This window comes from Lepidochelys olivacea, assembly GCF_965140295.1.
Source record: "Lepidochelys olivacea isolate rLepOli2 genome assembly, chromosome: 13".
NCBI classification, from domain to species: Eukaryota; Metazoa; Chordata; order Testudines; family Cheloniidae; genus Lepidochelys; species Lepidochelys olivacea.
Genome location: NC_140423.1, coordinates 16,067,318 through 16,093,566, shown reverse-complemented (window position 1 = coordinate 16,093,566; position 26,249 = coordinate 16,067,318). Strand labels below are relative to the sequence as shown.

General features: G+C 42.7%; 1 protein-coding gene across 5 annotated transcripts in view; it reads left to right on the top strand.

Annotated features, from left to right (window-relative positions):
• BCAS4 (breast carcinoma amplified sequence 4) overlaps window positions 1–26,048 on the top strand; it is a 61,444-nt gene extending 35,396 nt beyond the window's left edge. For 2 of the 5 annotated variants that reach the window (XM_084646468.1, XM_084646465.1), the window contains 2 exons: window positions 6,069–6,118; window positions 25,287–26,048. In XM_084646468.1, coding sequence (XP_084502594.1) covers window positions 6,069–6,118; window positions 25,287–25,368 — 132 coding nt within the window. In that variant the 3' untranslated portion in view covers window positions 25,369–26,048. Of the gene's footprint in view, window positions 1–6,068; window positions 6,119–11,414; window positions 11,620–23,459; window positions 23,612–25,286 lie in introns of those variants that run through there. The other 3 variants (XR_014713928.1, XM_084646466.1, XM_084646467.1) reach the window with 3 other exon arrangements.
• Window positions 26,049–26,249: the final 201 nt, after the last annotated feature.

Genomic DNA, 26,249 nt, shown 5'->3' with positions numbered 1-26,249 from the left:
TGCCAAGAAGGCCAATGGCATTTTGGGATGTATAAGTAGGGGCATAGTGAGCAGATCGAGGGACGTGATCGTTCCCCTCTATTCGACATTGGTGAGGCCTCATCTGGAGTACTGTGTCCAGTTTTGGGCCCCACACTACAAGAAGGATGTGGATAAATTGGAGAGAGTCCAGCGAAGGGCAACAAAAATGATTAGGGGACTGGAACACATGAGTTATGAGGAGAGGCTGAGGGAGCTGGGATTGTTTAGCCTGCAGAAGAGAAGAATGAGGGGGGATTTGATAGCTGCTTTCAACTACCTGAAAGGGGGTTCCAAAGAGGATGGCTCTAGACTGTTCTCAATGGTAGCAGATGACAGAACGAGGAGTAATGGTCTCAAGTTGTAGTGGGGGAGGTTTAGATTGGATATTAGGAAAAACTTTTTCACTAAGAGGGTGGTGAAACACTGGAATGCGTTACCTAGGGAGGTAGTAGAATCTCCTTCCTTAGAGGTTTTTAAGGTCAGGCTTGACAAAGCCCTGGCTGGGATGATTTAACTGGGAATTGGTCCTGCTTTGAGCAGGGGGTTGGACTAGATGACCTTCTGGGGTCCCTTCCAACCCTGATATTCTATGATTCTATGATTCTAAATCTCAGTCTAGTACGTTAGCTTCAAGATTCTCCTTTGATGAGGCTTGTTGTCTGCTTGGCCCAATATATTGCACTTTTCATCTGAGGATCTCTTACATTTTACAAACAATAAACAAGCTAAATACAGGAGCTGGGTGAAATAGGTGAATGTTCTACCCATTTTATAAATGAACTGAGATTAAGCCCTAGAAAACACTGAGTTAGTGGCAAAGCTGAGAATAAAATTGGGGAATCCTAACTCTCAATATTCCATTTACAATAGTTTCTATATTCAGACTTGGCATGATGCATTGAAGTAATGTTGAAATGGAACTTCTAGTTTTATGTAACTATCCTAAAGGCGTAGTTTGACTTCTGTAGTTGCGTGGGGGGGCAGCTCCAGCCAGGCAAATGGCGCCGTGTGTGGGGTTGGAAGTGGAGGGCAAATTCCGCACCTGCCTGAGACTTGCAGTTTGGGTGGGCAATGCCCGCCTGCCCCTTCCAAATTACACCCATGCCTATAATATCATTCTAAAGTAATGTGCAAACAGAAGTGACTTCCTTTGTAAATCAGTTTATTTTCCATGGCCACTTGCTGGAAGTGTGGTTTTTGTTTTTGTTTTGTTAGGAAGAATCATATGTGAGGGAAGCCTGAGAAAATAACTCTCACCCTGCGTAAACACTTTCAAATGAAAGTAACTTTAAGCATATGTATAGCTGGGACAGTGAAGTTACTCGTAAGGTCTTATTATTTTCAGTATCAGGCCCTAAATTTGAGCTCTCACAGTAGTAATTGATTTGGATATTTTTATAGTTAAATATCATAAACATAAGATATAGTGGATAGTCAGAGGGCATAGTTGTAATTAAGTACTGTACAAATCATGTGTAGCCTGGTCCCCATAAAGAATGTAACTGAAATCCATAATTAATGCTGTGTGATTATCGTCTTATGTTTGCTAATAATGTTACCCTCCAAAATGATTATTGGATTTATAAAGCATACTCTCTCAAAAACGGGCGTATCACAAGACCAAAAAGACAAACAATGATAGATATAACAAAACACAGACAACACTGAGTTCAGCCACTTCCAGGGTTTCTTGTACTTTAGGCTAAGGAGGGCAGCTATGGCAATAGAAGGATAATATAATCTCAGCACAGGTATGTTCTGGAGAATGTGGATTCTATAGTTTTGCTCCTAGTAAAGCTGGGCTCTTTCTTTACCCTGTGGCATGATCTGGTTTATGGAGTTTTACAACCTTCCTGTCTCCCCTCCCCCTACCTCACACACATGTTCAATTAACTCCCCACACACTATTTCCTCCATTTCCCAGTGGCTTAGCGCTGCCACTTAGACATTCTGACTTTTCTTGGGCACACACCACCTTCTAAAGGCATTTTGTCAGTTTATTTCTGATGTCACTGGCTCTCAGTGGGAGACTCTGGTGTAGACAAACAGACTCCTTTTCAGGTCCAGTCATCTCCTCTGTTGCTGAATTACTTGAATAATTGCTCCTGGTTTTCTGTATTTGTTCACACCTCCATCACTTTTAATTTTTGTTCAGGACCCAGATTTGGAAAATTATTGTGTTCTTGTGTGTGAATGTAAGATTATATATATATAATCTGTGTGTGTGTATTTTAAAGGAAAAAGATACAAAAGTGCATGGATAGATAAGTAAACAAACAGGAAATCCATTTAAAAATTGATTTTACAATATTGTGGTGTCTGCCTTCTGAAGAGGAGTATCATGTGGTGGTGAAACTTTCCTGCAGAAGTTGTTTAAAGAAAAACCAAAAAACCAGCCCCCCCCCCACCCCCCCAGTATACATGTACACACTATTTGAATGCTGTTCTTTTCAGTACTTGGTATGTGTTCGTTGCAGTTTAGATCCTAACAGTGGCTTTCCACCTTGTGTTCCATAGAGATTGTTTCTTTGAGTCAGTTTGTCTGGTAAAGGCTATAGGCTTGTTAAGAATGAAACATGAAATTACTCTAAAAGCAAAGAAAGATTATAGGTAAGTGAATGGTTTAGTTTACCTTATAACCTGGGCCAAAATCATCCTTGTTGTAACTCCTTTAATATCAGTAGAGTTATACCTGGGATGAATTTGGCCCATTGTACTTCTGAAAATAGGTCTTTTCTCTTTGTAATATGAAAAATATCCCGATTGGCTTTTCTCATTTCTCCTAGAATCAAAATTGTCTCCTGCTGAACAATCAATTTGCGTACTAAATTTTCAAAATTATGAAAGGGGTAACAAAATCAATGAGACTCCGCCCCCCCTACCCCCATTACTGGCAGAGGGGTTCAGAAAAATATGCCAGTCAAAAATTAGGAAGAGGACAATAAAGAGGAGACTGAAATAAGACGACTTCTCTCCAGATCATAAACACCTGGAATCCCCCAACAGTGAGGGTGATTGAAATGGTGGAAACTCTAAACGAGTTCAAGAGACACCAAATTTATTTGTGGAGAAGAAAGGTTATTGAGTGATCTGGTGTAGAAATAGGAAGCCTCTTCTACTTCCAAAAATGTCCTTACCTTTTAGCAATTGTAACATGAATAACATTCTGAAATTGTCCTCTTCTCTTTTTAGTCATTAGCATAGGCTGGCTTTTGCTTCCTTATTTTGGTGAGTACTATGTTGTTTTGTTTGCAAGATGTTATTTTGATTAACTTTTCCAGTAGTTCAGAGTAAGATCACAGATAAATGACATTTTATCAACATCTCATTTTGTGGTGGATAATATTTGGAATTATCATGTCTGTGGAACACCACAGAAATTAAGTTACTTTGCAGTCTTATGGAGACCAGTAGGGTCCTGAGGACTGGTAATGGGATATAGAGCTTTTCAGCCATAGGTCACGGGTTCAAGTTCCCTGCTGTGACTTTGTCACTACTGTCACAGTTTCAAGATAATGGCTATATCCTATATTTCCTCCTCCTTGGTCCCTTGAGAGCACCCACTTAAAGGTTTCTGGTTCCTAGCCATCACCTCTGCTGAGTGGAGACCCCCATCTCACTTCCTTGTGACTGGGGGTTTTAAGTCTTTACAGCTCCCTTTTCTACCCTGTGATATTCCCAGCAAGCCAGTCTGCTGAAAAGGTCTGTGCCTGTGCTTTGCTCTCTTGCCAAAGGCTATGACCAGCGTGTTGCCAGCAGTTACAATTATCACACAGCTCTCTCTAAGCAAGCACATTTTTTCTGAAGGTAAAAAGCATTAACACAGAGAAAGCATATAAAACCAAAAGAACCTACAAGCATGCTAAAAAGCTTACCACCCATTTCCCTCAACTCCAACACAGGGCTATGGTAGGTGCCAGTCCTTCAAACCCCACAGTTGGGTTTTCCCTGTGGTTAGAAGCCCATATCAGGAACCAGAACAAAGGCCCCCAGTCAGTTTAAGCTTGGGCTGTTTATCCAAAAATCCCTTTTCTGTCTTTTTTGGTTTCTGGAGAACCTGTTCTGAATCAAAACATATAAGCCTCCCCAGGAAGTGTTAACTCTCTGGAAGTGCTATAACCTGAGTGATTTGCCTTAATCATCCCCTTTTATTTTCAGAGTGCATATAATCCCTGCCCACAATGATACATAAACCATTTATACTCTTAATACAATATGGTCTCCCATAGATTTTGCAGGAAGCTGCCCTGTCTGTCACAATTACCAACCAGGGGAGCATGTGGGACATAGGCGCTGACATATCAGCTGTTCCATGGCGGGCAGGAGGCACTGGGAGGGAGGAGCAGGCACAGGGTGTGTTTGGGGGAGAGGGTGGAACTGGGCAGGAAGAGGCGTGGTGGAGTGAGGGTGAGAAGAGGTGGGGCAGAGGTGGGGGTGGGAGCAGAGCGGGGCAGGGAGGGGGTTGAGCACCCCCAGGGCCCTGGAGGAAGCCCCCTGGTGTGGGAGCCAGGGTTGGGGTCCAGTGGTCATTTGGTGATCTGCATGAAAGGAGCTTGTTGGGTCATAATCCAGTTTCCAGTGGATGAGCATCCACATCACAGAAACCACCACCATATATTGTGCTCGTTGTCCTCCTCGTTGGCAGCCAGCCACAGCAGAGAGGCATGTTTTAGAGGTGATCTCTTCGGGTCAGGGTTATGGCCCATTGATAAGGGGAAGTTTACCCTGCTGCTGCCCATAATGCACCTGGCCTGCTGATGGAGAACTTCAGACTCCAGAACTGTCAGTCTAGAACTTTCATGAGCCGCTCTTTAGTATAGACAGATTTTAGAAGGAGTCAGAGTGTTTCGAAGGATTTTGTTGCTGGTAAAACATTTTGAGAATCTCTCCATGTGGCAGATAACTTTAGGAATGTTTACTCCTTGATGAGCTCTGTATCTGATCTATCATTTTTCTATAGAGCCTATCACTGTGTCACCTAACTGCCTAAGTGTTTTAGCAGGAGATCACCCTTGCAGAGTGTTGATGATACTACACTCCATTTAGGTTTTGAAGGCCACATAAAGTATGCTAAGCGTCAAAGGACATTTTTTGTTGAGATTAAAACAAGATTCACTGTTACCCTAATACCTTCCACGTCCTTGCCCAGGCTACAGAGAGCAAGGTCCCCAAGCACCTTGATGTGCCATAGGGATAAGAAGTTTGACTGATATATTTCTTAAAAAAGAAAACAGTTTCCCATTGTAGGAGTTGAAAAATTATTTAAAGTCTCCAGGCACCCAGAGACGAGGAATGTTGTGTCTGTTGGAATCTGCTCTTGGCTGGGAATTATGGCCATTTTCTGTGGTCTGCAAGCAGTTCTGCCTATGATGTAATGTTGTTGCAGGAAAGGTGCTTGCTCTGCTTCAGCCTGTAGGAGTCGTAATGCCTAGCAGTTCTCTCCCCCGCCTCCAACGTGCGCACATACATACGCTCTCTCTCTCCCAGAAAGTTGCCCTTCCCCCACCCCTTTTCACAGTGCTTCTCCCTGAGGCAAATTTCTTGCTGTCTGGAGTATCAAGCATGCACGGGTGCTTTCCTTTTTCTTTCTCCTCTTTTGAATTTTCCTGTGTAGTTATTATAAAGCAGCAATAGCTGAAAAGACAGTTTCACCCTGGTTCTTTTCTCCAGTTATGTGTCTGCGTGTGTGTGTAAAATAAATAAATGAACCCCACAGCTTATAGATGAGAAGCCAAGCTTGGGTTTTTTTAAGTGCCTTTCCTCAACATTCATCATTTTTTCTTGTGGTAGAGATACAACATAAGCAGATGGCAAATATTAACATACAATACAGTGCCTGCTAGAAGTGATTTAACAATGCTCTAGGTTTCTGTGCCTTTCAGTTAGTTAAGTCGTGTTTACAAGTTAATGAATTTGTTCCACTTGAAATATTTGATGGTATGTACAGAGGTTCAGTGGTAAAGGGATCCTTTAGGAGTAATCGAGGAATGTTGTGTGTTTCTAGGCATTGTGGTTATGGGTGACGTATTTTTTTCTTCGAATTTTAGCATTTTCACGATGGTGCTGAAAAGAGGATCAGAATGAGCAGTCTTATTAGGTAATAATACACAGCTTTTCTTTAACCTCAGTGATGTTGCTTGTAGGACCTTATGAACCTGGAAGTGATACCATGGATAATTGCAACCCCATCCTATGCTATAGAGTTTGCTCTTATATTTGTATTGGATCTCCATAAGCCTTAGGCAAGGATTTGAAGAACAAATGCAAATTTGGGTAGCAAATTGGACAACATACTGTTTTTTTTGAGTAGCCCGTTTTCTTGTTTTGGAACTATGAATGCAAAATATTAAATAGGCTGTCTCATATAAGTTAACTTGCATTTTGCAGCAAAGGTGCTTGGAAGGGCGTGATATAACTCAATATATTCTAGACCCTGTGTAAGGTTTCTTGCTAACATGCTCCCTGCTATGTACTTAGCACAAAAATCTAAGCCTTCTTCTGCAGTTGTACTCATGCTGGGAAACAAAAAAAATCTGTTTATATCTGGAAGCTGAGGGTCGTGTAATGTAGAAAGAAGACTAGCTGCAAGCTATGGCGCAAACCTTGTGCGATTAATATTTTACACGGAATTCTCCAGTCATGCAGTAATCATGTAAATGAGCTTGCACTTGGAATATGCAATGTAGTTGTAGCTGTGTCAGTCCCAGGATATTAGAGAGACCTGAAGAAGAGTTCTGTGTGGCTCAAAAGCTTGTGTCTCTCACCCACAGAAATTGGTCCAATAAAAGATATTACCTCACCCACCTTGTCTCTACTTGGAATATGGAGTCTATCAAAACTACTGAAGCTGCAATTGCAGACAGTCCTCTTAAACAGTCCATTGGCTGACAACCTGTAAGCTTCACTGAATTTAAAGAGTTAATGCCATTCACTATTATTTGACCACTTGGGACCAAAAAAAAAGTTTTTAGAAGGATTTAATTGATGGCTCTGGTACAAGCCCTTTCTATGTGTAGGATTCTCAAACTGTAGGTTTGTCTTTTCATAGGGCTCTTTTTTAAAAAATGCATTGATCAGTTTAATAATACCTTTATTCAATAAGAAGTGAAAATGCACGGAATCTGTTTCCCATTTGAAGAGGTACAATACCTAGCTCATCATTGACTTCACACAGGATGCCATACCAGACAAAGCTAAGTAGCTTAAGATGTGCCTGTGTATATCTTTCATAACTTAAATTTGACAATGATTTACCATATCCTTAAATAAGGCTTCCCTCAGCAGAAACAAACAGTGAATAAGCAATAAGACAGTCCAGTGTGAGTGACAATAGTAAGCTTGCATGGCGTTGAGGTCTGAGGTCCAATGACTTTAACTACCTGAGAAGCACTATAATTAATCTGCAGTATGTTTCCTGGAGTGTCATGGATACTCTTATTACCTGGAATTTATATGCAGAAATCAGACTCGTTAACCTATGTGTTTTACCAGGCATTATAGATGTCTTACATCATTGGGAACCAATCAGAAAGCTCTCTCTAGGGCAGAGTTTTAAAAGCCATTTCATAATATATTTATATTCAGTGCATATACACTTTTTTTTTTTTTGTAACATTCATTTTGCCGCAGAGTCCAAGTGTCAATGTGGTCTGAAGATGCATGAAAAATAATTTATTCGCCCTGGGTTTTTAATTCAGTTGTGTACCTAAGTGCTCTAGGAAGCATAGCTGGTACACTTGGGGGGGAAAAGTTATTGTGTAGTGATTGTATTTCTGTAATAGCAGTATTGCTGCAAGATCATCTTTGGTGGTGGTTAATCCCTCTTCGCCACATTGCTCCTTTTCAGAGGCACCCTAACCTGCAAATATTTCTAAAGCTGATTCTGAAACAGTCTGGTTTGCCAACAACAAAAATACCAAGACAGTCTCCAGAAAAAGAGAGGAGTGAGTGTGTGTGTGTGTGTATTTGTGCGTGCGCGCAGTCCTCTAGCCAATAGAAATAAAGGATTCTTCCTGGCCTGCCTGGAAAATTCTAGTCCTTTCTCTCTGGTTTAGCTGATTGCAGTTGCTGTGTCTCTGGCAGTTGCTGTTACATAGCGTTTCGGTGCAGTTTACCCAGTAGAGCTCAGCCTGCAGGAGTCGCCGCGATTACTGCAGCTTCTCTTCTAGCTGCCCATCCCCCAACCATACTGCAGTGCCAGTTCCATGGGGGGGGGTGTGTGTGTGTGGGTGTGTGTGTGTGTTTTCTTTCACATAGGCATACACAGACTATTTTTATCCTTCATTAGCAGGCAGAACTTTGCCATATTGAATAGGAACTTTCAGGCACTATTCACTAATATTGAATGTTCCAAAAAAGTCTAGTTAACACCTCCCCAATCCCCAGGTTTTGTGTAACTCTTTCATTGCCAGAGTGCACCTTCCATCCTGTAAGCATATGGATGTGTTTGGAGCTTTTTAACCATGGTAATTTTCAGGCCACATTAATGACCCTTTGGTATCAGTTTTTATCAGGCAATACCTGTATTTCTTTTTGTAGCAACGCCTCTGTGATGGGACCACCCATCTCATTGCAGCTGGGCAGGCATGAGTACCTAAGCACTGCATCTGGGCCTCTGCTCCACAGTTAACAGGCTACGTTCCCGAATGGATGGGATATGGGGGCCTGGCTGGAGAATGAGTGGTGAGAACTGGCTCCATTAGTCTGTTACTATTGCAAAGAGGTACCTCTAAAGTCTCCCTGCCACAGGAGGGGTCTGGAGGAGGGTTTCATCTTTATGCCAGCTGATTCCAGCAGGGCCAGAGATCCAGGTGCTCAAAACCTGCCACATCTCCCCTCAGGCTACCATGGGACAGGCCACAGCCACTGACTTGAAGTTTACATTTGTGCCAAATCTCAACTCACTTTATTTCCTGCCACTAGAAGCTCATACACAGTTTACTGTCTGCTCTTGCCTCGGCGCACTCTCTCTCTCTCTCAATCTGAGTACTGCTCTCACAGAACCTCCCTCCCATTGACCATCAGTGTTCAGAGTATTGTTGGATGTTTTCCCAGGCTGAATCTTATTTTTCACATTTTGACCTATAATTTCTGATCAGTGTGGGGGCTTGATCCTGCAAGGTGCATGAGTGACCCCTACCCTCATTGCCTTTGGTGGGAATTGAGGGCACCTATGCCCCTTTATGTTATTTCTTAGCCAATGCTGTTTTTTTGGCAGCCTCTCCCAGTTTAGTATAATTATTAATATTTTTGGAACCCTGATCATCAGAAATTCATATGAAAACCAAAAATGTTCCTAAGAAATCCTGATTTTTTACAAAGTTCTGGCATGTCCCTGGGGCTGGAATCAAATCCTGGTACAATCTGTACACAGTTTTTTTTAAAAGTATGTTTTTGAACTAGTTTTTAAGTTGTACTATGCACATGTGGTCTTGTGCTGTAGCATGCCTTAATATAACATTACTAAAAATAAACTCTGTACACTTCCTCTTTTCTTAGTTTATCAAGAGAAAAATTAGGTTATATATAAGCATGACATAATCTACTCATCTGTCTGAATACTGTATATCTTCTTAAATGTACCAGAATACTATTTTGGGGTGTTTGCAAGGAGCATCTATTTTACTTTTACACATACACACATTCTTCACAGATGGCCGCTAGAAAATGTAGATGGTAAATTGACAGGCAGGACACAATCCATATTTTCCATATTCTGTGAAATGTCACAGGAGTTCCCTTCACTTTACTAATAAAATCATAGCATTTTATACTAACGGCTTTTCCAAAGTGCTTTATGAATGTGGATGAGCATCACTGTTCCCATTTTACAGCTGGCAAACTTGAGACACAGAGAAGTGAAGGGTCTTGCTCAAGGTCATAAAGTGAATCCCTGGCAGAGCCAGAACTAGAACCCAGGAATCCTGTCTTGTTATGCTGGGCCCTGTCCACGGGGCTACACTTACTTATTAGCGAGCTGATCCAACTCCCATTAAGTCAATGTGAGTCTTTCCATATTTAACATGAGTTTTATTATTTTGTTTAGCTTTTCATTGTGACGCTGCTCCAGAATGAATAAGGGGGAAGAGGCTAAGGGGGCTTCCACAGGTTTCATATGTGAGAGGCTCCAAATGTTTAAATGCAGACAAGAAAGTGTAGCTGAGTGACTTTGCCTGTAATTGGAGCCTATTGCTATACTGATATGCCTGATACGATTCACTTTACTCTCGCCCATGCTTTGTGATGTCGACTAGGCTGACCATCCCATCCCCATGTTCTCCCTCTCCCCACTAAAAAGCCAATAAGCCCCATTTTGCCATGACCCCACCTGCATTGAGAATCCTGGCAAGAGGATTATTGCCTTGTAAAATGACTATAATTATAACACTTCTTAATGAACCAAAAGATGCTGACCCTTTTGAGTATGGGGTAAAGCGTTACAGAAAAGGGAACAAGACAGGCTGAAAAATGAATCTTTTACTCAGTATTTGTGTGATATAGTGCTTAGGAGCCATGGACCAGGCCTCCATTGTGCTAGGCTCTGTACAAATGCAGAACAAAAAGATGACCCCCTGCAAAACATAGTCTACAAGCACAAATGGGAACAGTAGAGGAGGATAGCTACTGACTGATGTAGCATCACAGCTGTGGGTGTTGCTTTAGAGAAAGTTGGAATGACAGTGTCCTTGCTCTGAAGTGCTTACAATAAAAATGTAGAAGAGGAAGAGACAGCAACACAGGGGTAGTTGTAGAGGAGCGTGAAGCAATATGATCATGATGTCACTGAGGAGAGTAATGCATGTGCCTTGAGGGTTGCAAATCAGGATGGTGACAGGTGGAAAACAGGGTTTTTTTAAACTAAGAATTCCATCCTTTCCTTTGTGTGTCATTTATTTACTTTGTAAACTCTTTAAAGACAGGGACCCGTCTTGACTATGTATAAAACACCTGTCACACTTTCGGGCACTGTATAAATAATGCTAGAAAGCAATGTATTCACAGTGTGTTTGGAAGGGGTATTAAACCTTGTGCTTCAGAGTTTACACTAATCTCTATAAGAGACCAGTTTCATGTCTGCCTGCTGTCTGGGATGCTTACACATTCCTCTGAAGCATCTTGTTCTGGCCACAGTTAGAGACCAGATACTGAGGTCTGATCCAGTCTGGCAGTTCCTATGTTCACAAAGCAGAGTGCACATCTTACAGCTTGAATGCTTTCAGAAGTTTGGATCTTCTTATTTTTTGTGAAGGAGGGGGAGGGTACATGGAAAACATCCATGGGGAAGTTTTTTTCAAGCATAATTGTAATCTGTAGCTCACTTTTATGCTACTTTTATATGTAACTCTCAAAGCATTTAGCAAAAGAGGGTCAGCATCGTTGTCTATATTTTACAGGTGGGGAAACTGAGGCACGGGAATGTGACTTGTCCACATTCACACAGTAATTCAGTGGCAGAGCTGTGAGTAGAACCCAGATCAACTGACTGAGTCCAGTGCTTGAATGTGGGAAGCAAAGGAAGCTTATACAAAGTATTGAGCAGGTGGCCTTCTAGAGCAGGGGTGGGCAAACTTTTTGGCCCAAGGGCCACATTGGGGTTGCAAAACTTTATGGAGGGCCAGGTAGGGAAGGCTGTGCCTCCCCGAACAGCCTGGACCCTGCCCCCTATCCGTCCCCTCCCAGTTTCCGCCCCCTGACTGCCCCCCTCAGAACTCCCCCACCTATCCAACACCTCCCTCCCCCCCCGCTCCTTGTCCCCTGACTGCCCCCCTCCCGGGACCCCACCCCCTATCCAACCCCCCTGCTCTCAGTCTCCCGTGTGTCCCAACCCCTATCCAGACCCCCACGCCCTGACTGCCCCCCAGGACCCCACCCCCTATCCACCCCCCCTGCTCCCCATACCCTGACGCCCCCCCGAACCTCTGCCCCATCCAAATGCCCCCTGTCTGCCCCCTGGGACTCCTGGCTCCTTATCCAACCCCTCCCCGCCCCCTTACCATGCTGCTCAGAGCGGCAGGAGCTCGCAGTCACTCCGCCGCCCTGCCTGGTAGGAGCAGCGGGCCAGAGCGGCAGGTGCAGCGTGCTGAGGCTGCGGGGGAGGAGGACAGCAGGGGAGGAGCCTGGGGCTAGCCTCCCCGGATGCGAGCTATGGGGCTGGCAGGACGGTCCTGTGGGCTAGATGTGGCCCACGGGCCGTAGTTTGCCCACCTCTGTTCTAGAGAGATTACAAAAGGTTAGAGTTATGTACAGACTTGAAAGTGAAGCTATATTAGAATCTATTACTTTGGCTTAAAGTCCAAATGCTCAATCATTTGTCTTCCTTGCTCCCACTAAAGGAGAAATGAGGTTGGTTGTTCCTTGTTTCAGTATATCTGTGGGCATGTGGTCCTAAGTGAGCATGTAAGCCAGGTGTCGTCTTCTGCATAACTCTTTAGGCAGATGGGCCTTCTGCTTCTTTCAAATGCAAAGCTGTGGGTCTGTAACTCAAACAAGGTTATCAGAAAAATTGCCCTGATGTAATAAACGTTGCTTTGCTTTTCATCTCCCATGTCTTGAGTATATGTATAAAAAAGTGTGCTCCGTTGGTGCAAATGATAGACTTCATTGGAGGTCAGAGGTAAGGGTGCGTAGTCTCTGGTCACAGTTCTGCAAATCCACCCATGAAATGTTCATTATGCCAAGATAAAAAATGCAAGCACAACCCCATTTTATCCCATAATCCAGGGACCATCTGGATTGACAGCTGCTCATCTTTGAATTTCTATGGCTGCAAATATTAGACAAAGCCACCTGTTGTCACGCCTGTTTTCAAACCTCTTGGCTGGCTACTCATTACATTCAAGCTTATTGTTCTTACCATGCACATCTCTGCTCCTGCCTATACCTCAGCGCTCAGACCTTCCTTCATGCATTAACTTAAGCCATGCTCCTGCTGAAACATCTCTTCATTCCTCATTGTGGTCTTTGCAGTTTGCCCCATAGCTGTGATAGTGTCTGTTTCCTCATTCAGAGCTTTGAACTCACTTTTCCTGCTGTGCCTCTTAACCTATAGTTTTCCTCTGAAACTTCACTACAGAAATATAAGAAGCCACCTACGATGTCACCAGATCTATTCCCTCTTTCTCTTCACCCTGCAAGGGTTGTATCCCTTTCCTTTTATTTGCCTTTGTGCTTTCTGTGTTAGTCTTTCATTGTTTCCTCAGTCTGAATTGTAAGTGTCTGGGGGTAGGGAACCTCCTCTTTATATTTACCTGCAAAGTGCTGTGTGTGCCTGTAGCACCCTAAAAAAATAATTTGAAAGAGGTGTGAGTTCTGATTCTAATCTTGGCTCTGCCACTGACTTGCTTGTGTCTGGGATAAGCCGCTTAACCCTTTTGCCTCAGTTTCCTCAGCTGTGAAATGGGGGCTGTAGTACTTACCTACCTGCAGAGGTGGTGTTGGGATCAATCTTCAAAGTGCTTTGCAGATATTAACTCATGAAAAGGCAGATCCGTGTCCTTGGTTAAATTCCTTTTGTGCTGCTCCAGAAGCACAAAGGAGAGTAAAGTTTCCTTACTCAGGCAGCTCAGGACTCTCTCCCACATGCTAGGAGACATTCCGAGCCATGTCTTCAGGGGAGGGGGGAGCTGGAGCCTTCCACACACAAGCCCTATGGTGCCACTAGCCTCTATCAGGGAGAAAGGTACTGGGCATAGTTGAGGAGCCAGCTCCATAACTGTGACATGAAAATTACTGTCCGAGCAAACTTAAGGAGAAGTGTTTCTAGATATGGTGCTGCTGCATTTAGGACCCCTTTGTACGCTTCTCAAAGGAGCCATATTAACTGAATTCCTTGGTATATACTAGCAGTTTGTCTGATGAAAGATGGTAGGTCTCAAAGCTTTAGATGGGCTGCAGACAAGACTCACGATTCCATTTGTGGGGTTTTTCTTGTTTTGTTTGGTTTTTTTTAAAGTGAGAGACTGTCCCTGGGAGGTTGCAGAATCTTGGTATTGGTGTGTTTGGTGTTGAGAATAATGTGTTGTGGGTAGAGGGGACAGCTGAGAGAAAAATCAAATTATTTCAGGCAGGGTGGAAGATCATGAGAATTCCTGTTATCCAGAACCTGTCAGTGGTGAAGTGTGTGTGTGAGAGACCATGGAAATCTGGACAACAGACGTATTCCCCTACTTTAAAAAAAAAAAAAAAAAATCCGGTGTGTTGAAGACAAATTTAGATGTGCTGAAGATTCATACCATAGAGTCCTTGTTGCTTTATGAAGGCAATTGGACCGAATGTCTTTAGGTTCCCTCAGACTCTGACCTGTAGTCAGGTACTTACTGACCCTCTGAGTCACACACAACAATCTTCAGAAGTTTGAGAGCTGAGGCATGCCTGCTGAGGCTTGAGCTCTGTGGGGAAGGAGGGCTCAGGGCCCTCCTCCCCACTAGACAGAAGCAGAGGTGATGAGTGTGTGGGGTCATATGCCCTCAGATTTTTGCCAGGGTTTGCTGACCCTCACTCTCAGCAGGCACCGGTCATCTCTGGTAGAAGCTCCTAGCCCCACCACCCTACTGCAGGGCAGAAGCCCTGAGCTGCTCTCTCCCCAGTCTGGTATGAGGAGAAAGGAGAGGGTGTTGGAGATGCTGTGAGTCGCACTTTAAAGAGCCACATGTAGCTTGTGAGCCATGATTTGGCTACCCCTGTGCTATAGCAATGCCTATTGTCATCCAGCCACTGGTCTAATATTCAATACGACAGCAACCAGAACCAGATGCTTCAGGGGAAGGTGCAAACAGCCCTATGGAGGATAATTACAAAATCTCTCTCCATAAGGAAATTGTATTTCAATGTTATCTAAATGAAATATTTTAGTGGTCTGAATTAAAAATTTTCACTTGTGTGGGAAATTTAGAAATTTCAGCATTTCATTCCAATTCAAAACAATTGTTTAAAAAAATTAGCATTTCCTGTGGAACAAAAACTCCCGTTTTTGACCAGCTCTACTCAGAGTTGTACTCCATTAAATACATGTGAAAACGATCAAGTGCTGGGAATAATTAGTCCTACCAAATATCACTTACCCATCCCTCCTTAGTGCTGACCCTGTCCTCTTACCAGACTATCAGATTCCTCTTTTTCCTAATTGGGTCACCTCCAGTCCCTCATGTCCTTGGAGTTCAAACCTCTGTGGTGCACGTGTCTCTGGGGGTGGATCTAAGTTACGCAACTTCAGCTACGTGAATAATGTAGCTGAAGTCGATGTACTTAGATCTGCTTACTGTGGTGTCTTCTCTGCAGTAAGTCAATGGCTGACGCTCTTCTGTCGACTCTGCCTGTGCCTCTTACCCTGGGGGAGTGCCAGAATGGACAGGAGTGCACTCAGCGGTCCATTTATCGCATCTAGATGCAATAAATCGACCCCTGCTGGATTGATTGCTGCCCGTCAATCCAGCGGGTAAAGTATACAAACCTTTAGTGTAATAGGCAGGAGCAAAACCTTCAATGGGGACTGAGGGGAAGGTGCATTATTGCTAGTTTAGGTGGGTGGGCTCACAGCAGATGAAAAGTAAATGGATTCAGGAGCTCTGGGAACATGAGCAGAGCTGCAGGCCGAGGCAGCAGCAGGATCTAGTATGGATCTGCATTAGGGACAAGATATTTATTACTACTACTTTTTTAGTTTTGAAATTGTTGTGTGGGACAGGAACTTTAAGTCTGAGGGATAATTGACTCAATATAGTTCCTGACAGGTTTCAGAGTAGCAGCTGGGTTAGTCTGTATTCGCAAAAAGAAAAGGAGTACTTGTGGCACCTTAGAGACTAACAAATTTATTTGAGTATAAGCTTTCGTGAGCTACTTCAAAAACAGACTCCAATGAGAGACTGCTGAATTGGAATTAATTTGCAAACTGCATACAATTAACTTAGGCTTGAATAGAGACTGGGAGTGGATGGGTCATTACACAAAGTAAAACTATTTCCCCATGTTTATTCCACCCCCCACCGTTCCTCAGACATTCTTGTCAACTGCTGGAAATGGCCCACCTTGATTATCACTACAAAAGGTCCCCCGCTCCCCGCTGGTAATATCTCACCTTAAGTGATCACTCTCGTTACAGTGTGTATGGTAACACCCATTGTTTCATGTTCTCTGTGTATATAAATCTCCCCACTGTATTTTCCACTGAATGCATCCGATGAACTGAGCTGTAGCTCACGAAAGCTTATGCTCAAATAAATTTGTTAGTCTCTAAGGTGCCACAAGTACTCCTTTTCTTTTTGCGAATATAGTTCCTGTTAATACATCTGAGTTGAGGCACAAAATCCTGAAATTGGCTAGGCTCACAGGGAACCTACTTTGCAAGAGTCCAGATCTGGGGGTCGTGGTTGATAGTTTTCTTTCTTGGTTCAGAGAAAGAAAACTGTCTGGTGGCTGCAAGGTTTTGGTTTGAGTTTCACTTGTGTACTGGGAAACTCCGTTTCCACTGGGGAGGAGCTTACATGGTTAATTTCCATTCCCTGTATGAGGTATGTTCTTCCTCCCTCTTTGCTCAGGGCCTACCTGTTCTTTCAGCCTTTGGAAGTAGTTACCATTATGTGACACTGATAAATAGCCATACTGCAAGTTACTTATGAAAACCAATAGTTTGGAATTGGACAGGAAGGCCTTATAGTAACAGCAGATCCCTGGTCTGTGCGTGGGGACAGAGTGAGTTATTGGGTGGAAGGAAAATAACTTTTGTCCACACCAATACTGCATGGTATTTTCTATAGCACCCACCATAAATGTGATGTTGCTATGCAGTAACTAATACAGGCTGGCTTACGTTTACTATGTGCAGTGTGGCTTTGGAACGTGCCCGCACTCCTCCCCCCTCCCCCTTTGATGAAAAGTAAAGTCTGAGTGATTGTGGATTAAGCTGCCCTGAGGGGATGGTTTCCTGAGCAGAACACACAACCAACAAGTGCTCACCTTGTGACTGAGTTATACTGTTCTAGTGCTGAGTTGCAGTTGTCAAGAATAATACTACTGTATTCACATCTGTGGGTCACACTCATGTTACTTTCACGTTTCCTTTAGCTCTCTAGGACAGTATTTGGGGTACATTTCTCAAGTAGAGGCCCCAGTGCTTCAAAAACACAGAACCACAGAGCTCCTCTCCCTAGATAACTTGGCCTCCTGATAAGGTTTAACTTACTGAAGTCTCTAAAGCTGCCACCAGAGGTTTTAATCCTTCAGGCATGATTCTACATGCCATTCCTTTGAATTTTCCTGTAAGTACAGAATGCTGCATGTGCTTCACTTTGCAAAAGGTTGCCTCAAATTCTAATGGTTTTGTTTCAAATCATAAATATCCTGTCTAGTTTTATCAAGGCCCATGTTTCCTGCTACAGAATGTTGAGTTCCCCTTATTTTTTTATCCTTCACTTCCTCAGCTAATCACTGTTTATGGGATCTTTCAACTGAAAGGTGTAAGTTACAGTTCCCTAAATTGAGAGTGGAGTGGGGGGTGGATCCCACTTCAGATCTGTCTACAGGTGGATCGAGTAGTTTCTTCACTTCCAGTGTTCCCCTTCAGGAACTCCGGAGCAACTCTGTCTCTCTCTCTTTTCTTTACGTGTATCACACATGATGACTAGATTCAGAACGAATACAGCTGGAGTCTGTGTGCATACTTTGTGCCTTTATTACTGTCATGCTGAGTATTGTCTGAAGGGCTTTTAATGTATCAGAATAATGCTGCTGCTAGCATTCCTAGACAGCCATCACTGATCTGGTAAGCCACCTGCCTTGCCTTATAGTACTTTACATAGTCTTAAATTTTCAGTTTTGAGATTTGGTGTGGAGGGATTTGTTTTGTTTTAAGTGCTCTCAGTACTGGTGAAAGGTGTCAGACTGAGAGGCTGAAATCCTCTGTCAACAATTCTCATACAGTACAGGCAGAAACAGTACAAGCTACTGTCCTACCCCATGCCCTGTCTAAGAAAGCACTAATAGAAGTGACAAGGAGTTAGTTACTTATGAAGTGCTATAGGTCTGCATAGAACTGTAGAAACCTTGCCTTGAGGACCTTATAGTCTAGATTAGACATAAACAGAATTCATTCGTCTGGCTGACTTGGTCTTTGGCTCGCTGCTTATACTCACTGACAGGGCCAGCGCCACTTGTGGTATCTTTTGTGGCATGGATGCCATCCCGCAGGGAATTGGACTGAAGGCTCCTATTTTGAAAGACATCAAACCACCATGATACAACAACATCCTTTGCACTTTACTAATTTGCCCCAGATGTGAACCAAGTGATCTAGGGCAAAAGAATCCTGTTACTTGAACCTTTTTCCCTTTTGATTTCTCCTGTAGTTTTGGATATTCAGATTCTCCCAGGGTTTTTTTCTTGGCATGGAGCTATTGCTTTTCCTTTGGGTTTCACTGTAGCTTGACCACAGAAGAGCCATATCATCCCTTGAGTGCGTGACATGAATAGAGATTCCTCATATCCTGGTATCTGTGTTACCTCCGTATCTTACTTGTACAGTTGTTCAAGATCCTTTCCTGTGAACTGCTCCTCCTGAAGCACTGTCCTCTGGATAGTTATCTTTGTCTCAGCAGTTGGCATGGATTCAGCAGCTGCGCCAGAAGATTCTGAACAGACTAGAGCAATCCTTTTTTAACATCATCTGAGACCTAGAGGGGAGCCTTAATGAAAGTTAATTGCAGGTATATTTGAAACAGACATTAAATTTTTTTTAATTATTTAAAATAATTTTAGTTATTCACAGCATGATTACACAACATGTAGTCAGCCAGAATTCATTGCATCAGGAGATCATAAGAAACATAGATTAATAGGGATTAGGATGGGATGGGATAACTTTATGTAGTTGTAGTTTAGCATGGTAAGGGGAAGACAGGTATACAGATCTTTATACTTCAAGGCATCAGATGATCACTGCAGGGGTTAGGAAGGAATTCTTCTCTCACTCTAGTGTACAGCATTGTATAACTAACTTGCTATATCATAAATTATTATTATTAATAATAATCTTTCTTTTAAGTATCTAGTATTGGCCACTGTTGGATACTGAACTAAGTTGGCCAATGATGTGATCTGGTATGGCAAATCCTCTGTTCAGGCCCTTTGTCAGTTTCATTACTTAAGTTTCACTGCTGTCATTTATGGTAGTATTGTTGCTTTTAAGAGGTTTTAAATCAGTGTTATCAACCACTGGCAGTGATTTCTCTGAAGTGAAGGGCAGATGATTTTACTTTGAAAAGCCAGAGTGTTTTCTGTCTCCTTTTATTTCCGACTTTTATCCACGTTCTCTGTAAAACCACCAAAACTCTCAACTTTCCACTACGACTGCATTCACATCTCTGCACTGTTACTGCACCTTGTCACTGGCAACTGTTTCCAAGGGCTACCTGGCTTGCTGGTTTAGTGTCTGCCTGGCCTTGTGCAGAGCTGGAACTGATGACCAGCTGCTTCTGCTGTCACTATTTATTTTTTCTAATACTACTACTTTTATATTTCATTTTTTGCAACTTTCTGTTGTGTTAAAGATGCCTATCCCTCCTTCCCCCTCAGGTCCGTATACACACAGGTGCTCTAAAACAACATGATCATTGATGTGAGTGGCTTACTGGTCCAGTATTCCTATAACCACCCTCCTCCAGCCTGTGTACATTAACGGCTTAGAGCAGGGGTCTCCAAACTTTTTGAATCGCGCACCTCCAGGGCCAGCTCTGGGGAGGCAAAAAAAAAGCTGCCGCCGGCCTGCCGCCAAAGACGGAGCAGGGAGAGCCGAGCTGCCGCCGGCCTGCTGCCGAAGAATCCAAGGTCCAGGAGCGCTCCTCCTGCCGGGCACCCCCACGGCTGGTCTTGCGCACCCCACTTTGGAGATCACTGGCTTAGAGGGCAGTTCACTGAGAATGTGCTGCCACTTATCCCAGATGTGCAAACCAGGGGAGTGTCAGCAGAACCATCCCAACTCATCTCATCTGCTGTGGTGAAGAGGAGGGATTGGCATCTTAGGAAGAGAGTACCTAGGCCATAGTGGGCTTTATAAATCAATACAACACACTGAATTGCCCCAAGAAGCAGATAGAGAGTCAGGGTACTCTGGGGAATTATGTAGTAAGTTCCCCATACTCCACACTGCTAAACAAGCACACAGCTACCTTCAGAGAGCTACTGCAATTAACTGTAAGTAAACAGATTAATCAAGAGCATGCTAGTTGTGAAATGATCTCATCTAACCAACAGTCTATATCTTTGAATTGAGGGCCTGACGTTGTGAGTTGCTAAGAGCACTCAATCCCATGGAGGATAGTTTCTTAATTTCCCTTTGGGTATGTCTACACTGCACACTAAACCCACCTCTGACTCAGCTTATTCCCCAAGCTGCCCTTCCATCCACATGCACACACACTAGTTTGATTCAGGTCAGCAAGCATTCAGGACCCAGTCCTAGAACCCTGGTAAGGGGGTGGGTCAGAGCCCAAGTCCCTCTGTGACTTGGGTCCAAGCCCTGTCATTCTGCAATGTGGCTGCAGCTCAAGCTGTAGACCCAACTCGGAAAATCTCTTTAGTGCAGCATCACTATGTTAGCATGGCTGAGGCACCTGGGTTCAGCAATTGTAAATTCAGGTTCACAGTGCAGTGTGGATGCTCAAGCATGGGCTTGGAAACACTGCGTCCACAAGCCTTTGTCCCACAGACCTGGGTTTACTACACATTATAGACATACCCTGAGAGACCTTGTTTTTTGGGGTGGGGTTAAGGTCTTCACCATGGCAGAGAAGCAAGTGTGGTCTCCTGCGTGTTACCTTGCAGAATGGGTAGCTCATCTTATTCTTACGTTATCTGAATTAAGTTACTTTTTCAGCCAGACAGTTTCTTCTCTACTTGGACATTTTCTGCAATGTTACTACCTCTGTTTGCAATTCCTTTCTGTTAACTTTCCCCCACACCTCTCTCTGTTTTCTGCTGCTGAGCATAAATTAGGGTGCTCTCCAAAGACATAAGCATAGGGGACTCCAGGTAGATTTAACTTTCCTCACTGTATAAGAGTGGCAGTTTGCACCCTTAATTAGTTCTAGTGTAAGATTTTTAAAAGCCTAAGACCCATTGCCTTTCAAAGAGATTTAGGCACCCAATTCCCATTGATTTCTGAGAGTTAAATACTTTGAAAAAATGGATACAAGTGCTTAAGATACTCTGGAGAATGGGACTTTAACATCTAAATCACATTGGTGCTTTTGAAAAATTTATCCCTGGTCAATTTTGTCATCTTGAACTGGTTAGAATGTGAATGTAAATCTGTTTAAGAAACCAAACAATTTTTAAAAAGCAGAGTAGATACTATTGTCATGATATGAGCAACATCCATGAAGTCAGACGGCTATGGTATTGTCTTAGACTCTGAGCAATTTGGGGCAGCAGCTGTCTATTATTGGGCTCTGCACTGTCCCTAGTAGTATGGGCCCAACTTGGTTGTAGCCTTTAGGTGTTAACTGCAGTACATTTACCTGTGACTCACCACTTAATGATTATAAAGTAGACTCTAGATGATTTTTCCCAGTTAGACTGATTATGTCTAAATGCATCTTTCCTCCTACCCCATTGCCTTTCTGGTGGATGACCTCACTACCCCTTCCCTCACTCTAGCCTCTAATCAAAGCATCTCCCTTGCCCCACACTGAATCCTAATCCTCATAATACTGAATTGTCCCTAACTCTTCTAAACTCCAGCTTTCCTTTCTATGCAGTCTCCTAAACTGTCCAAGCCCTCAACATCTCCTGTCCTGAGTACTGCAGCTTCCCCTCTGACCTTCACCACCCCCATTGCTTTCCTCTGGTCTATCGAAACTGCAGCTACTAAGGTGATATTCCTTGACCAATTTCTTTAACCACACCCATATGTGCCTTTTTTTCCTCTGGATCCCTGTTTTCTACTGAATCAAGTTTAAGCTTCCCACCCTCACTGTCAGGGCCCCTCCCTCCTCATTTCTCTGATATCCTTGGCCAAAAAAGAGAACTCTTATGAAAAGTGTCAGGGAATCTTTAGCATTTATGCAAAGCACTGTTTTATAAGGGCTCGGTCAAAAGGCAACCACATGCAGTAATTCCTAAGGAAGTAATTTTATCTACTTTTTAAGCACTAAGAGCTGAACCTGTCCTGCTGGGATGCTAAATTTTGCACATCTGAGTTTAGACCAGTTAGCTAATCCCCATGGCATCTACTAGAAGAGGGGTGCACAACTGATTGAAAAACAGCATTTGGAGTAGTTGTCAGTGGTTCACAGTCAAACTGGAAGGGCAGATTAAGTGGCAACCCGCAGGGATCTGTCCTGGATCTGGTTCTATTCAATATTGTTAAATGTTTTTGGTAATGGCATAGACTTAGAAAGTTTGCAGACAATACCAAGCTGAAAGGGGTTGGCAAGCACTTTGGAGGACAAGATTACAATTCAAAATGATCTTGACAAACTGGAGAAATGGTCTAAAAATAAATAGAATGAAATTCAATAAAGGCAAATGCAAAATACTACACTTAGGAACGAAGTAACTTTTCCACTTGCTACAGCACTGTGTCCATTCTGGACACCACACTTTGGGAAAGATGTGGACAAACTGGAGAAAGTGTAGAGGAGATCAACAAAAATGACTGAAGGTCTAGAAACCATGAACTGCAAGGAAAATAGAAAAAATTGTGTTTAATCTGGAGAAGAAGACAGAGGTGGGATATAAGTCTTCAAATATGTAAAAGACTTATAAACAGGAGGCTGATAAATTGTTCTCCTTATCCACTAAGGACTGGACAAGAAGTAATGTGCTTAAATTGCAGTAAGGGAGATTTATGTTACAATTAAGTTTTTCCTAATGTCTAAGGATAGTTAAGCACTGAAACAAATTACCTAGGGAGGTTGTGAAATCTCCATCATTGGAGGTTTTTAAGAACAGGTTAGACAAACAACTCTCAGGGATGGGTCTAGATCAGTGATACTCAGGCCTCAGTCATTCAGCAGCCAAATTAGCAATCAACATTACCCGAAAGAGCCAAAGTAGCATGAATTTGTTGTTTCATTTACTATAGTACTATATATACATATTTTAAGAGTATGACGGGGGAAATCTATATATCTATCTCACAGCAAAATGACAGACCAAGTCTTATTATTTTAACATAGTAAAAGCATCCTGATTGGTTAGTAACTTAGATTGATAAATAATTAACTCATGCAGTGTTTTAATATGTGCTGCAAAGAGCTGCAGGAGACACATTAAAGAGGCACCTGCAGCTCATGAACCTCCATCTAAGTTTCACTGGTCTAGATATGATTTAGTCCTGTCTCAGTGCAGGGGACTGGACTAGATGACTTCTCAAGGTCCCTTCCAGTCCTACATCTCCGTGATTCTAAATACGCAGCACTGAAAAAATGTTCACAGCAGGCTTTTAGTTGCAGGCAAAAGAGCTTAACATGTAAAGAGAAAAAGAAGCAGGGGAAGTGGTCTAGATTGAAGTAGGATTACTAGAGAGAGAACAACCCCCAGGAGTGAATAGTTACAAGACCAGACCTATGAGGAAGCCTGCTGGATGAGTGGACAGAAGGTAAGTTGGTGTAAGTGGAGTAAGTGCATGGATGGGTTGGGTTGGGACTTCAATTTGGTAGTAGGTAAGGAACATGCAAAGAAGGTAATATAAGAATATATATGGGAATATAATTCCCATAATATAAGAACTAGGGGCCACCAAATGAAATTAATGGGCAGCAGGTTTAAAACAAATAAAAGGAAGTTCTTCACACAGTGCACACTCAACCTGTGGAACTCCTTGCCTGAGGAGGTTGTGAAGGCTAGGACTATAACAGGGTTTAAAAGAGAACTGGATAAATTCATGGAGGCTAAGTCCATTAATGGCTATTAGCCAGGATGGGTAAGGAATGGTATCCCTAGCCTCTGTTTATCAGAGGGTGGAGATGGATGGCAGGAGAGAGATCACTGATCATTACCTGTTAGGTTCACTCCCTCTGGGGCACCTGGCATTGGCCACTGTCGGTAGACAGGATACTGGGCTGGATGGACCTTTGGTCTGACCCAGTATGATCTTATGAGGTGATATGGTATAGCTACCACAGCTTTTTAGAGCCCTGGAAGTTAGTCTGGATGGCAAGAGAGGGAATTTCAATAGTCAAGATAATACCACAGTTCTCTACTGCTGCTTAACTATTGCTGCATATTAGTTCCAGATGCTTTTGACTATTTTTGAATGGCTTGTTTGGCACAACAATGAAAAGAGGAATAATGAAAATACAAATCACTGCAAGAGAATAGCTTTGTATAAAGGAGCAAATTCACTAAAAATGGCAATTTGGGGAAGATAGGAACCCTGCATGCGGTTTTAAGACCAGGAGACTCTACGTGAAATAAATTGCATTAATGGCACATTAACTCCTAACACTGAGACATGAAGGCTAGGAAATTTGACTAAAAACTGCACGGACGATGATTTGCCCAAATCACCAGAAAAAGAATAAAGTCTCCAAGTCTTAAGAGCTTTCTAATGCTGGGCATCAGTGTCCACCATGATCTGGAATGGAATGTGAAGTGAGAATTCCTAGCGGCAGAGCCTAAAAGGATTGACTTAAAGGTTTGAGATTCAATGTGGTGATAGAAAATGACCTGTATCCTGATGCACTTTCTGTTTCAGTACTCAAAGTAACAAAAGATGATGCAGGATCAAATTCAAATGTGGTTTAGTAGGGTAGAGCTGCACTGGCCTGGGTCAGCTGACTGGGGCTCATGGGACTAAAAAATTGCACTGTAGATGTTTGGACTTGGGCTGGAGCCGAAGCTCTGAGGTGCCTCTTTGAGACCCGGCTCCAAGCCCTAGCCCAGAAGCCTACACTGCAATTTTATATCACTGTGAGCCTGCGTCAGCTGACCTGTGCTCTGAGACTCAGTGCTGAGTTGTTTATCACCACCTAGACATACCCAAGATGTACAACTTCACTGGGAGCTGCATCAGCTCAGGCCATGCCTTCTCATTTTTCCCTGATCAAGGGGGACAGACACTCCTGGAAACCACTTAAGTTCTAGTCTTTCCCCAGCCATTGTGTGTTGGAGGGGGAATGTTCTCCCCTTGTTTGGTACATAATATATACTCTGAGGTATGTGAGAGATCATGTTGACAAATTGCAGCATCCCACATATGCCCAGGTAAACATATTACCAATTAAATTCTTTTCAGTGGTAAAGTTAATTTTTCTCCCATTTTCTCATTTCAGAAGCACACTCCCTCAGCACAGCATACATATGACCTGCCTAAACTCTACAGAACTGAAGATTATTTTCCTACGAACTACGTAGGTACAAAGTATCAAAGCCACTAGTAGCTGACTTCATCTTATAAGCAGCTTTTTGGGGAGATGTTGCTTGAAATTTTTTCATGATTCATGCTTTGTCCTGACGAATAACATCTCGAGAATTCTGCTAAGAGCTAAACGTATAGCAGTGATGGGGTAAGAGTAGCTTACGGATTTATTATATATACAGTCAGCTCCCTTATTTTAAGGGGAGCCTAAACGGTATGCATGGGGAAGAAATGTACGTATAGTTCAGAATAGATTTGTTCATAATGGTTTTAAGCATGGAGGTGTTTATGCTATTGCTGAAAAAAATATATAAAAACTCATTTTGTTTGCAGTGACATTTTGGAAACCAATTTGTTTACGTATTTGAACATAAGGTTGCAGATTGCAGTGTGGATAGCATATTAAAACTATTTCATGTTATGTGATTTTCCTTCCACGTTTGATATAATTGTTAATTATAGATATTAACCACAGTTTTTAGGTGATATTTCGTATCAATAGCCTCCCACTGTTTTGAATTTACAAGATAAATCTCAAACCTCTAAAATCAATGTGGTACAATTTTGGAAATTCAGTAAGTTACACATGGCTGAGACTTTCATTGAAAATAGGATCAGCTTCAAAAGCTGTTGTGTAATGTAACTTGAATGGTGTAAATAAATTTCTGCAAAGCTACTATGGACCCTTTGATGTGAAGTTTTATCATGAAGCTTCTACTAAGCTAGGGCCAAAAGGTTTGCCATCTTCTCACAAAGTTTTGTTTTTCTTCCCACCCAACATAAGTCTATTGAAACAAAATATAAGCATTTGGCTAGGAAGAGGATTTGTGACTAGTGTATGCTAGAAGAGGTCAAATTTAGGCTAGCCAGGTATATA